The sequence below is a fragment of the Colias croceus genome, chromosome 15 (assembly GCF_905220415.1).
Source record: "Colias croceus chromosome 15, ilColCroc2.1".
NCBI lineage: Eukaryota > Metazoa > Arthropoda > Insecta > Lepidoptera > Pieridae > Colias > Colias croceus.
The window spans coordinates 298829-314328 of record NC_059551.1 but is presented as its reverse complement, the minus strand read 5'-3'; the positions used below and the strand labels follow the sequence as shown (position 1 = coordinate 314328).

General features: G+C 34.5%; 1 protein-coding gene across 1 annotated transcript; it reads left to right on the top strand.

Moving 5' to 3' along the window:
* The first annotated feature begins 5097 nt into the window (after positions 1-5097).
* Positions 5098-10281, top strand: LOC123698179. Its single transcript, XM_045644773.1, has one exon. It carries the CDS (start codon positions 5098-5100, stop codon positions 10279-10281), a length of 5184 nt encoding a protein of 1727 aa, XP_045500729.1.
* Positions 10282-15500: the final 5219 nt, after the last annotated feature.

Here is a 15500-nt window from a genome sequence, read left to right as displayed (position 1 = left end):
AACCCTGTATTTGAATTTTAACCTAATTAATATTAATAACTTCTTACATGATGAAAAAAAAACAAATTACGAATTAATCTTTTTATTAAGAAATATCATTTATTTTTATTGATAGTAAAAAATGGAATAAAGGGTACAAAAACTACAATTTATAATTTTAATTATCTTCTTCCTCTTCATCGTCATCTTCTGGCTGCTGGTAAATTTCAAACTGGTCTTCATTATCGTCTTCAACGACATTTGCCTCAAGTTCTTCCATGATTTCGGAGTCAAAGGTTCCATCTTCGTTAATGTCGCTCTGATATGGTAGAGCATTGAGACAAGCTTGCCCATTACATTGGCCACAAGCTAAAGAGCATTGCAAGCCCGCTTTCCTGCATCCGCATCGCGAACCACAACCACTCTTGCAGTTGCAGAAAATTGCATTTTCGACCGGAGGCACCGGTTGTTCTGAAAGATGCTGTGACCGCGCGCTCTCCGCCCTCTATCTCAAAAACGGTTCACCGTATAAAAAAATTTTTCAAACAAAATTTGTAGAGAATTTTCTATTCTACAATATTGATAATAAATACGAATAGCAAAAAACCCATAGGAAATGAGATATTTCCGAAGAAAGCGCGATACAACCGATTTTTGCGACGGTGAATACATTGACAAGTCGTCGGTGAACGACTTGATATGTCTGTTTTTGTTATGATAAAAATCAAAATAATTAAATTCTATGTAATAATCTGAAACGTCGATTCTTATAAAATATAATGCAATGAAAAAAAACAAAAATACAAAAAAAATGGATTTACCAATAAAAAAGTAAACTTCAAAAGGCTGCCCTGTAAAGTATGCATTTTCGACTTGTCAACCTATTCACGCCATGTACGTTAATAACCTAACATGACCTCACTCGCTTTGATCGTTTTAATTTCTTTACATTTATCGTATGATAATGTTTATTGTGATTAATGATGTACAGTGACTCATCTTTATGTCTATTTTATAGTATTTTATTTATAATATTATCGCTTTTAATGTGTCTCTAAGATAATGAGACCGAGATGTTATTCTTGTGAGATAAAAGCTAATATTTATTTATAGTTTATTTCTTCATATTATTTCAATAAATAGATACAGATATTTTTATATATTATGTTAAATGTAGCTAATATGAGTACATAAATATTCGCTTACATTAAAAAAATTTCAAATATAAGGAATAGGAATTCAATATTTTCATTTTTAACACAGTTGATTATAATCTTAATATATATAAATCTCGTGTCACAATGTTTGTCCTCAATGGACTCCTAAACCACTAAACAGATTATAATAAAATTCGCACACCATGTGCAGTTCGATCCAACTTGAGAGATAGGATAGTTTAAACATGTAGGTACCACGGGCGAAGCCGGGGCGGACCACTAGTATTATATAGGAAACAGTAAGTGAAAGTCTTATTATTCTGTATAAATCGAAATCAAATTAACTGATCATGATTTGGTTTTGTGTAAAAAACGTACACAAGTAAACCGGTAGTAAAACCTTTGCTCTGAGGGCCAAGGACATCGATTCAATTCATTTAATCAAATTTCATTGTATTTTTTGTTAGTTTTTTGTAGAATTATATAGTTTATATGTCTGTATGTATGATTGTTTATTTGCAACACTGAAACGATTGCAAGATTTTTGCTCGAGAGATTTTAGATTAGATTACAAACCTACCTCTTTGTCAAAACACATCTATTCTTAGTATTTGTAGTAAGAGTGGCGTAATAAGTGTGATATGCTACTGCCTGACTAAGGCCTTTCTTTGCTCAAAACATGTACCTACATGATGTTAAACTCAAGAGTCAGTAATTACGAGGATTATAAACTTGAGTGTTCAGACATAAAATTATAATTAAAAAGTACCTAACTATCTGCAGTTCTTTACATATTGTGTAATAATTTTGTACAATAAACTAAATCGCCTTTGATTTTTCAGAACTAACGAAATTTAATAAGAACAACCAAGAAGAACAAGTTTCCACCACAAAATACATGTTGCTAAAAATATATAATGAATACATAAGAAAATGACAATTCAGCTGAAAGTGGAACTGTCATTACCAAGGTCATTATACACATTACACACATAGACGTATAAATTATAATTGATGCGGAAATAGAGATCTATGGAAATGTACCGAATGTAATCCCGCTGTAATGGCCGGTTCATTACATGATGTAACCTAATCGTTTTATGGGACCTAATTGGCTCACAAGTCTACCGTGACGTGACCAGTAAGGCTTGACCCCTATTGAAGTATGATGCAGCTCTGATGGGTACTGGAGTGGTTAGTTATAGCAGGGGGAAGGAGCTCTAGCTGCCTGGTTTGGGTATGGTAGGGCTGGCTAAAGCCTTTACAAAAATAAAGTAGCCCATATTCGTTTTATGATAAAAAAAACTGTAAAGATTTTTGTCTAGTATTTGACATGTTCTCATTTGCTATTTTAAGTAGAACTTATTAAAATATTCGAAATTATTAATCATGATTAACAAAAACACATTTTCTATCAATATCTGAGAAAGCAGAAAATCGCCATTTTAAAGAGCATCCAATGTAAAATTTTCCGTATTTTTCAAATTTTAGACAAATTTTTCTTTCTTTTCCCTTCAGTGGCAACCCTATACAGTACATTGAACCCATGAACTTGACACAGCAAGGCCACGCTTTGACGTACCGAGTGTTGCTAGTCGAGGGACAAAGCAAGGAGCGGTTAAAAACTATTGTTTGATGATCCGACGGGTAAACGGGAAACGCCGCTTGTGTTATTGTTTTGATAGAGAACGCTTGATTAATTTGAATCATTATTCGTTTAGCTATTCCTGTGACGCAGATGTCGAATGAATAGATGATCTGTTTCGTAAGTATATTTAGCAGCCCATTTACTACGGGACATGGGCAAAATTGTGGCAACGTAGTACTGCCATAAATTAAAATAGATATTAAATTGAATTATATTTGAAAGCAAGGAGGTAATAAGCCTTCTACGTCCTGTTAGATTTAATACTTGAATTAATTTACAATGCCACAAACTTAACTGACCCGGTGGCAATAACTGAAACTACGTGCCGCCATTTTGAAATGTCACATTTTCACAGACTTTTCATACGGAATATTTTGTATAAATAAAAAGTTACTTATTAATGTTAGTTTACACCATTGGCAATGACATTATTTTTACTCTTGCATCCGGGGAAATACTATTTAGCGGCACTAAAATCGACATCAGTGACACCGTCACCGGGTCAGTTAAGTTAGTGGCACTGTAACTGGGAATCGAACCCAAGGTTATTTGTGAGACAAAACTTGCGACGATCAATATAAGAAAAAAGTCAATATAAGTAACAAATATGGAAATCTAAACAAAAAAGTTACATTATGTTACAAAGACCAACCTATAACCCGGATACACACAACATATTAATGTAACTTCAGTATTCCTTTTTAATTTGAATACAATGCAATTTTACATGGAAAAGCCATGTTCAATTGTTTTTACATAATACTTGCCGAAGTTGACAAAAACATGAAATACTTTTAATCTTTATAATGAGTACCTAGGTATGCAAATTAATTTTTTCTTGGCCTAATATAAGAATAAATAAGTCAATTTTCTAATAGTTTACATAATATTATTAGACTAAGGGCTGATTTTTCATTCCTTGGTTAAATCTTATCCGTCCAATAAAGTATTACACAATAATATACAGATGTCACCTAAAAACTGTCAAAAAGTGGGCAAGTAACACATTTTTAAAATGGTTGTTTAATACGATATTCGATGAATAAGTTTTAACTAAGGATTGAAAAATCGGCCCTAAAGTAACTAATGACATGATACCCGCATATATTAAAAAAAATCCAAAAAATTCTCTGTCATATACACTATACACTACAGGGTTACTTGTAAAACACCAGCAACCTCGCAGCACATGATGGCTAACATCATAAGCAACAACATTTGTTCTACGACTTTTGATAATTTGTTAGATTTTTAGACTTACAAATGTTAGGAGAGTACAATAAAAGTTTAAAAAATCATTTAAAAATAATTTATTGCGTTATGCCAAAAGTCGTAGAACAAATGTTGTTACATAAGATGTTAGCTATCTTGTCCTGCGAGGTTGCTGGTGTTTTACAAGTAACCCTGTACTTATATTGTCATGTTATATTTAGATTTAAATATATTTATCAGCTGATTTCAAAGAATCTCGCAATTTAACATTGGGGTACAGGGTATGCTAAGATATCATAACAATTTTTTAATATCATGTTTTCTGTATATTTTAGTAACATTTTAATTTTTAATATTGGTATGAAAAACCAACCAGAGCGCTGACAAAAAAATATTAGGCCAAAACTTTATGTATAACCATTTGAGCAAAAATTTATATACATATTCACTTGGCCAACCAATTACAAACCTAATAGAGTGCTTGTTTACCATAGGTTAAAGTTACAATGTTCGACCAACAGATGACGCTAGGTGTATTCACTCGCGTATTAACTCTCGCTATAGAAATGGTTTTAATTTTTGATAAGTATTTTTACTGGTGTATGAAATATAGTTTGGTTTTTTACAAGTTTTGTGAGTGTTTAATTCAGTGATCCCCTAGTGATTCAACATTGGTGCCGAAACCCCGGAATTGGATTTGGTAAAAGTAAAGTGAAGTGAAGTTAGGACTTAGAAAAAATTAACAAATCTCAAACACTTAGAATTTTCGTTAAAGTTAATTTGTGGACTTAGAATAATTTGCAGTGATTTAACACTTAGAAAATTTACGAACATTTCTTCAAACACTTAGAATATTTTCTGGACTTAGTAAATTTTGCAGTGATCCGACACTTAGAAAATTTTGCAATAATTTTATGGACACTTAGAAAAATTTTGATGACTGTGCTTGGGACTTAGAATTTTTCGAGTTCATGTCAAGGACTTAGAATTTTTCATCGAGTTTCTGTCAAGGACTTAGAATTTTTTCGTCGAGTATATTTTGAACTTGGAAGATTTTTTATACTTTTGCTTGTCACATAGAAGATTGCATGTTAGACAAATATGGAAGCACATATGTCAATTCAATATGACCTTTTTGAGAAATTGAAGAAGGCGGAACTGAACTTCCGGAAGTCACCAAAGGAAAGAATTAAACCATCATATATTGAGACTCGTTTAGAGAATTTGGAAGACTTATGGAGAGAATTTAAAGCTGGTCATCGGAAGATTATTGCTTCAATATCTGCAGCGGAAAAGCCTAAGACTAAGTATTTCTCGGATGATTTATATGAAGAATTTGAGGAATTCTACACAACGTTTAAATGTGTCTTAAAAGATGCCTGTGCAACTGTACCTAAAAGCAATAATAATATTTCTAGTGTAAGTGTAACTAAAGAAGAAGTGAAACTTCCCACCATACAGCTACAAACATTCAGTGGAAAGTATGAAGATTGGCAAGCGTTTCATGACATGCACATTTCTATTGTTCAGAATAATGCATCTTTGAGCAATGTTGAAAAATTTCATTATTTGAAATCCAGTTTAACCGGAGAAGCTGCAACTTATTTGAATAATTATGCTACAACGGATCAAAATTATTTGGAAGCCTGGAAACAATTGGTGAAACGTTATGACAATAAGAAATATAATGTTAATACTGTTATGAAAAGGCTTTTTTCACAAAAGAAGATAACACATGAGATTTCAACAGGATTGAAGAGTTTAATTGATACTACATCATCTTGTTTAACGTCACTTTACAATATGAAAATTAAAACAGATAATTGGGATACATTTATTGTCTATTTTGTTGTTACTCGGTTGGATGCGGAAACTCACAGATTATGGGAGAATCATGACAGCCAATTGAATCCAGAGGAATTGGCTACTTGGACACAACTTTTATCATTCTTGGAGACAAGGTTTAGAACTTTGGAAAAATTTGAAGCTGTGAAGCATACACCAAAGTCTCAGCAGGCTACTCCCGTCGTTAAACATAAATCTTTTCACAGTTCCATTCAACGTAAAGAATCTGTTGACAACATTTGTGCATTGTGCGAAGGGCCACATTTTATATACAGCTGTAAAAGCTTTCTCCAGCAGCCAGTGAATGCCCGTCAGAGCACAGTTGAAAATAAAAGATTGTGTTTCAATTGCCTCTCATCTACCCACACTGTTAAGAAATGCCGCCATTCAACCTGTTGCAAAAAATGTGGAAGGCGACATCATTCGCTGCTTCATCGCGAAAGGGATAATGCGCAAGAGAATCTTACGCATAATCAGCACTCACAGAACCAAGACAGATCATCCCCATCAAACTCATCAACTGAGACGAAGATTTCAGCCCATTTTTCGAAAGTGAACCCCGTTCCGTTGTCAACTGAAATTCATGTCTCAGCCCATACAACTAGAGAAAGTAGTCATGATGTGGTTCTCGCCACAGCCATAATCAAAGCGTATTCTAGAAATGGTGTTAAACATATAGTGAGAGCGTTGCTTGATCAAGGCTCACAAGCATCGTTCATTTCTGAAAAGACTGTACAATTACTTGGACTTCCACGCATTCCCATAAATGGTTTGGTGTCAGGTCTTGGTGAGGGTTTAGCTAGGAGTAAATACATGGTTTCATTATTCATTGAATCGTATCACAACCCGTCTACCACAATCCAAGTAAATGCTCACGTTTTAAGTTCGTTGACTACTCATATTCCATCTCATAGATTGCATACGCCCAGTTGGCCAGATGTACATAATCTTACATTGGCTGACCCAAGTTATAATATTCCAGGTAAAATAGACGTTCTTTTAGGAGCGGATATTTACAGTGAAATCTTGCTTAATGGTGTGCTTAAAAATTCACAGGGTCTAGTAGCACAAGAAACTACGTTAGGATGGATTTTATCAGGTAAGCTTCCACAAAGTTCAGAAAGATTAACAAATAGAAGTATCACTATGCATATTCAAGAAAGAAGCGACGAGCTTTTAAAGAAGTTTTTTGAAATGGAAGCAGAACCAAACAGTATAGAAAGAAAATTATCGCCAAGTGAAATCAAGTGTGAAGAGTTATATGACGCAACAACTACGAGAAATTCAGACGGAAGATTTATAGTTAAGCTACCATTCACTAGTGACGATCCTCAATGCATGTATGGAAATTCAAAAGACATAGCAGTAAGAAAATTGAAAGCGTTAGAAAGAAGACTTAAACAAAATTTAGAATTATACGAAGATTACCGAAAAGTTTTATGTGAATATTTGGAACTAAATCATATGATAGAAATTGAAGAGACAGATATCGATAACCCAAAGGCAGTTTATTTACCTCATCACGCTGTAGTAAGGAAGGAAAAGGACACTACTAAGGTGAGAGTCGTATTTAATGCATCATCGAAAGGTGTCAATGATGTATCTTTAAACGACGATCTGCACATAGGTCCTAAACTACAGCAAGATTTGAGACATCTGCTTATGAGGTGGAGAACTCATCGTGTATGTATCATAGGTGATTTGGTTAAGATGTATCGACAGATATTGGTTAAAGACGAAGATACCAACTTTCAAAGGATCGTGTGGAGAAATGACTCAAATCAACCAATTAAGCATTATAAATTATTGACCTTAACTTTTGGGACTGCTTGTGCTCCTTATTTAGCAGTTAAGACATTACAGACATTAGCAAAACAAGAGCAGCTCAGGTTCCCTACTGCATCGGAAATTACTCAGCGTGATTTTTATATCGACGACTTAATGACCGGATGCGAAAATTTAGATGAAGCTTTACACATATACCATGAAATGAATAGTCTAATGGAGTCTGGTGGTTTTCAAATGCAAAAGTGGAGTAGTAATGACACCAACTTTCTAAGTAAAATTGGTAAAGATAAAATGAGTGATGATTTCGTACGCATCAAATCAGATAATCAATTTAAAGTTCTCGGATTGTCTTGGAACAGAGAGACTGACAATTTCGAATATACAATTAATTTACCAGATGGTCAACATCCTGTAACGAAGCGCCAAATTTTATCTGATATAGCTCGATTATATGATCCGATAGGTTGGATAGCACCGGTAGTAGTTAAAGCAAAGATATTTATACAGAAGGTATGGAAAGCAGGATTAGATTGGGATGCAATTTTAACAGAAGACCTATTGATAGAATGGAATAATTTCAGGAAAGAGTTGAATGATCTGAAGAATATCGTAATTCCACGCTGGCTTCATACAAGCAAAGATTGCGATATGGAGCTACACGCATTTTCGGATGCTTCTAAAGCTGCATATGCAGCAGCAATTTATCTACGAGTTGTTAATAAACTTGACAAATCTGTGCATGTTACCTTAATCACAGCGAAGACTAAAGTTGCACCCATCGACAAAGAAATATCGATTCCACGATTAGAGCTCTGCGGTGCGACACTTGCAGCTAAACTCGTGTCTGAGGTCGCTCAAGTCATGGGTATAGTTAAAGAAAATACTTACGCTTGGACGGATTCAACTGTAGTCCTTGCATGGTTAAAAGGTCCTTCATCACGTTGGGCTACATTTGTGAGCAATAGAGTATCAACAATACTTACCATTTTAGATTATAATCAGTGGGGACATGTACCTTCGGAATCGAATCCAGCGGACTGCGCCTCTCGTGGTCTTAAATCTACAGAATTAAAGAATTACTCACTTTGGTGGAAGGGTCCTGACTGGTTGTGTAATTCTACAATTGATATCGATCAACCGATTATACCAGATACAGAAGAAGAAAGAAATACTAAATCATTTTGTGTTCAACATCAGAAGAAAGAAGATTTTGAGTGGGTTAGATTTTCGTCGTTGTTTAAAATGTTGAGAGTCATGGCATGGTGTCGTAGAATTTTTAATAGAGAAAAAGCTAAATTACCAAAGTATTTAACATCTAACGAATTGAACGAGGCTTTATTTATGTGTATCAAACAAGTTCAACATCATGAATTTGCTGAAGATATAAAACATCTATCATCCAAAGGCTACGTTATAAAGAAAAGCGTTCTTCACAAACTCACACCTTTTTTGGACGAAAAAGGCATTGTGCGAGTTGGTGGAAGAATCAAACAACATCCTATTATTATTCCCGGAAGAAGTCATTTGGCTACACTAATAATTTCAGATACTCATAGTCGTACTCTCCATGGAGGCCCTCAACTCATGTTAAATATTATTAGAGCAAAATATTGGATTCTACGAGCACGAGATCGTGTCAAAAAGTTCTATAGAAGTTGTATCACATGTTTACGTCATTCTAAAGCTCAGAAAACGCAAATAATGGGTGAACTCCCAGATGTTCGATTAAACCCGAGCAAACCGTTTAGATCTACCGGAGTTGATTACGCTGGCCCTCTATTAATGCGTTTCTCTCCAGGTCGTGGTTCCAAAGCCTATAAAGGGTACATTTGTATTTTCGTGTGCATGGTGACCCGAGCTATTCATTTGGAAGCAGTTTCTGATTTGAGTGCAAAAGGATTTATAGCTGCATTCCGAAGATTTACATCAAGGCGAGGTCACTGCCAGGATTTATATAGCGACAATGCTACCAATTTTGTAGGAGCGGACAAACTCTTGCAAAGCATGTTACGGGAGGCACGTAAAGAAAATCCCAATGAATTAGTGGATTTGTTGTCCTACGAATCTACGACGTGGCATTACATCCCTCCATATTCGCCAAATTTTGGTGGATTGTGGGAGGCAGGGGTGCGGTGCGTTAAAACACATTTACGTAAGGTCATAGGTGATAGTACGTTAACCTACGAAGAACTTACTACTGTACTTCATCAAATCGAAGCTTGCTTAAACTCACGTCCTATTACTTTACTTAATAATAATCCGGACGATCCCCTACCCCTGACACCAGGTCATTTTCTAGTCGGAGAACCGCTCATTAATATTCCCGATGAAAATCATCTTGTCCAAAACATATCTCATCTAGAAAGGTGGAAAACAGTACAGAAAATGGTTAATGAATTTTGGACAAGATGGTCCAAAGAATATTTAGTAACGATGGCCCATCGTCAAAAATGGACCACTAAAACTCCTGAACCAAACATAGGCGATATTGTTGTTTTAAGAGATGAACAGCTGCCGCCTTGTAAATGGGCATTAGGTAAAATTGTCGACAAACACCCGGGCCCAGATAAAATCACTCGTGTAGTAACTGTGAAATGTAAGAACGGTCTTTTTAAACGCGCTTTAAGTAAAGTTTGTGTATTGCCTAAATGATTATTTTTTTTTGTATCCAAGTCATTTCACGGTGGGCGGCAGATCTGAGCAGGTCTAATAAGTTTTTTTTTTTTTTGTTATACATTAAGTAATGTTGAGAAGTTAGTTTCGTTTTTTTTTTATTATTTTTACTTTTGTTTTGTATAGAGTAATAGATATCAGTTCACAGAGAATGTATTGTTGAACGCATACTTGTTAACAGAGTTACGTATTTATAAATGTATATTTTTATTGCCTGTAGCAGCAATTCAAACATTTTTTCATTGCTTATTTTGTTTTTGAGTATGTAGTTAGCTTGCTATGTAGTAGTGTTAAAGTTCGTAACTTCATTTTTTTTTGTATACTTTGTTCAATTATAAGTATTATTGTCTTTATGTTGATTAAGAGGACAAGTCCTCGGTGGGCGGAATGTTTACCATAGGTTAAAGTTACAATGTTCGACCAACAGATGACGCTAGGTGTATTCACTCGCGTATTAACTCTCGCTATAGAAATGGTTTTAATTTTTGATAAGTATTTTTACTGGTGTATGAAATATAGTTTGGTTTTTTACAAGTTTTGTGAGTGTTTAATTCAGTGATCCCCTAGTGATTCAACAGTGCTCATATTTTAAACTAGCTGTGCCCCGCGGTTTTACACGCAATGCTACGCTCCTGTTGGTCTTAGCGTGATGATATGTATAGCCTATAGCCTTCCTCGATGAATGGGCTATCTAAAACCGAAGGAATTTTTCAAATCGGACCAGTAGTTCCTGAGATTAGCGTGTTCAAACAAACTCTTCAGCTTTATAATATTAGTATAGATTATAGAATAGATTCGTTTAGGACACTGTATATGTTCAACGTTTTTTATCGTCCAAGAGTGAAAAATAAAATATTATATTATCAGCTCAAAAAAACATCACGTGTGAAGTCATAATTATTCAACTTTTTATTTTTTGCTGACAGCAATGACATCATGCAGCCATGTTTGAATAAATTATCTGTCGACAAAAAGCGATCGAGATAGCTCGTATGGGGGCCCATTCACGCAGTGATTTTAAATCGCAATACAATGTACACCGCTAGAATTATAATTTTGTAAAGTACGAATATGGTGAAGGGTTTATAAATACATTGTGTTGAAAGTATAATGTGATATATTTTAATTTATTCACATAACTAAGTAATATTGTAACGTAGTTCATTCTGTTTTTAATGCTATAAAATGGAAAATGTAACAATCATTAATGTAATTTTTACTGAGATAGTGGCATGCTGCAGCCACTAATATAATTAATATGCTAATAACAACATAAAACCTTAAACGACGCTTACATTTTAATCAACAACCCACAACTTTTAATCGCAACAATCGTATAAAAGTCGCAACATGCATAGACCCATACACATGGTGTTTAAAAAACTCGTAGCTGATTTCTCGGAAAGCCTTTCGGCTAGCGGAGGTTTCTATCTTCCATATAAGTAAACTTGATGAACTCAAGTCTCGGACGAGACGTGAAACAACCAAACCAAACCAAACCATTTCTTTTTACATATATGGATCTGTATTTGGCATACCTTATACTTTCAAATCGTCCTACAAATTAGGCAGATTCTACTTATATGGCAGAGAGAATTTATAATGTTCCCTACAACTCCTTAGTTAGTGTCCTTATACGAAAGGGGAATTCGGTAAATATATTAATAATCTATGTTAAAATTTCTGGTTTGAGTTGCCAGTTACTTTATTAGGATAGGTTGCGATTCGATTCTCGATAGAGACGATAAAAAGTCTTACTTTGGTATAATTACATATTTGTCCTAAAAATGTCCAATATGACACGTCTTTGCCTACGGACCAGTGAGATATTTTCTAGAATATAGAAGATTGATTTATTACCTCACTTATTATGTGATCTAGACTCTAGTTATAAGAAATAAAGCAACCAATTTCTAAGATGTTAGTTTTTAACTTTTCTATTAGTGTCTAGATTATTCATCGTACCAATATCTGAGAGTATTAAATAAGTAGGTATATATTATTGTAATTGTAAAGTACCTATTATTGTTTCTATTTTTATGGTAATGTGTAGAAAAAGGACCATATTTATCATTGAGTTAATATGTAGTACATATATTAACTCAATGATATTTATCCATAATCTAGACTGATACAATTAACAATTTTCAAATAAATAATCAAAATATGTACCTACACGTTCTAAAAATACCAACATTTCCACCATAATTTAAACTCGTTTGAGCACAAAGCATTAAATCATCGCCAACTACAGCAATCTGTAAAAAGCACTAAAGTCTAATAGTCGTAATTTAACGTCAATTAATTAATTATACCTCGTTGCGTATACAAGAGTCGTACAAACATAAAATATGCTAAATTTACCGAAAGAACAATCCTCGCACATAACCAGTGTTTAACCGAGCCCTAAACACATAGCAACACAGGCGTCCAACAGTCTGTTTGTTCATTGTGACTCAAGGTTTACACTACATCACTCTGAACTACACAATACATTAACTATACACTCCAAATTACCCTTTATTACTCAGTACGAAAGGCCATCATCGCTTGCTACAATTGTCTGTTCGGAACGTGTGGATTTTAGTATCATATTTAAACACTAAGCTGTATCTTCTAGCAACGTTTGTCTCAAAGAATTTTCGTCCTTATTACGTATCAATAGGTATCAATCTTCCGTGTACCATTGACACACGTGTTATTAAACTTATGTCGTCAAGTTATAAGTGTTCAGTTACAAGTATCTATTACAATTGTGCCATCATTAACTGCAGCTGTGTTCGATTTAGATCCAGACTAGACTTCGAGGCGTTGCTAATAGACTATGCTTTAATGCGTTGCCATAAAGTTCAAAATTGAATCACAAATAACCATAGGACTTGCTCGATAACCTTGAATCGAATTGTTTTTACATAACGACAGTGTACATAATATAAGTTCATTACATGTATTGCTTTAAGATATCAATTTAGGAGAATTAAATAAGACCTCCGTTGGAGGTTAATTTTGAATTGGAAGTAATCAGTTATCAGACTATTTATAAAATGAAATAGGTAATATTACTTTGTACAACTTCTTTATACAGATCCAAACAGCTGTTTTCCCATGAAAGTGTAACAAACATGGCTCCTGGCTATTTTAAAATTTCTTATCCAAGCGGAGATTACAACGAACGAAAATTATTAAAATCCGTTCAGCCGTTCTTGATTTATAGTAGGTGTAATAAACACGACTTTATTTTAAAAACATACTAGAACCCGCGGGCAAAACCACTCCGTAGCTCATATTGTGTTGAGCGGATTTCGCGTGGCAGAGTAACAAACTTACATACATTATTAAAAACTTGTTTTTATTATTAGTAAAAAAGGATGTACATGGAAGATCATACAAGTAACAAGTGTGCTAATTCGGGTGATCTTTATAAATAGTCCTCTATCGGAACTCAAGCTGTTTGCGCAAACTATTATCGCAGACGTGCTGTGGGTACCGAATACCGATCTACTATGCTCAGTCAATGCTGCCTGGAGGACATGTGCGCGGTACGACAACGATATCGTGTGTCGTGTCGTACAGTCGTTGACTTTTACAATGTAAGATTTTTTTCATTAATTTATTTTATTTTATACTTTATTTTACTTGAAACAAAATAGAGGGAAAAGGAAAATAAACATTTCTGTTAAATACAGAGGTTTTGAAATACTGTTATTTCAAATTACAGGAAGGTAAACATAGAATTGCAATTTTTTGGGCTACATTATAATATACGTATTATTGCACATTATTGAATTTCAATCTCTTTGAGTAAAATTAAATTGTAAGAAAAAATAAATGTTAAGTCCAATTAACATCGTAAGGCATAATATTAAACAGATAAATCGTATTTTTTTTTTTTTTGTATGGTGTTTCTCAATGTAAGCCAGAAGGGCTACTACATTTTAACGCGGACGCGGGGGTGAACTGAAGGTTCACCCTGGTAGCGACATGCACAAGGGCGTCCCCCCTTGACGGGCACCACGAACCTCGGCTTGAGCTGTCGCTTGAGTGGAGGAGGCCAGAAGGGCCCTAATCGGACGGGCGCTCACCCGGGTGGATAAATCGTATCGTTCACAGATCGCAATGTATAATTCACAAGGAAGATATTAGAGACACTGAATGTATAGCCAATGTAGTTATCCGTTTGTCTGTCCGTGTGTCCACAGCTTAATGGCGTATTACTGTTAATATACTCTTCGACACACTTACATTGTAATTTATTGCAGCCTGAGGTCTAATTGAATTAAAATGTAGTTTTCATGCTGAGGCTAGACGTGTGTTTAATAAATAAAAGCCTAATTTGGAACCTATAATGTTCTTTATATCAGGAGAGATACTATTGTTTTATTTAAATAAATAAATAAATGTAAATAAATAAATAAATTTAATTACTGGTGGATTGTCCTGGTTTCGCCCGTGGTACATACAAATGCCTCTAGGACTCAGAATTCACGTATATATATATCTAACGGTGAAAGAACTTTTAAAATCGGTCAAGTTGTTCCTGAGATTAGCACGTTCAAACAAACTCTTCAGCTTTAAATTATTAGCTGAGATATAGATTAACAAACACGAAAATTAAACCAATTTTAAATCGCCTGCACAATGCACTTGAAACTTAAGACACTTACATCAGGTTGCAGCCAAAACCCCACAAAAACATAAATATTTCCAATTTTCCAATTAACTCATTACAGTGATAAATATAATCTCTGAGGCTGTGGAATTAATTGAATTCATTCCAATTAAGTTAACTTCGGTCGAACCGTTTATGTAATTACCTACCACATCCTATTTTTCTGTCGTAAATTCTTCGGCGTTTGTGTGTAGCCAACGCATTAACGGTTATATTCCTCAAAATAGGGAATTAGAAGAATTGCTGGTAATATTAAAGTAACTAGCTGTGCTCCGCGGTTTTACCCGCAGTGCTCCGCTCCTGGTGGTCTAAGCGAGATGATAATATATCTATTTATAGCCTGCCTTCCTCGATAAATGGATTATGTAAAACTGAAAGAATTTTTCAAATCGGACAGGTAGTTCCCGAGATTAGCGCGTTCAAACAAACTCTTCAGCTTTATTATATTAGTATTTTCTATCCAAAATTCAACTTGAAGGCTCCAAATGAGTTCGTCGGCTGCATCAGCTGTCACTATATACCTACATTA

Coding starts and splice junctions, on each gene's coding strand:
- LOC123698179 (XM_045644773.1), top strand. CDS start 5,098: ATGGAAGCACATATGTCAATTCAATATGACCTTTTTGAGAAATTGAAG.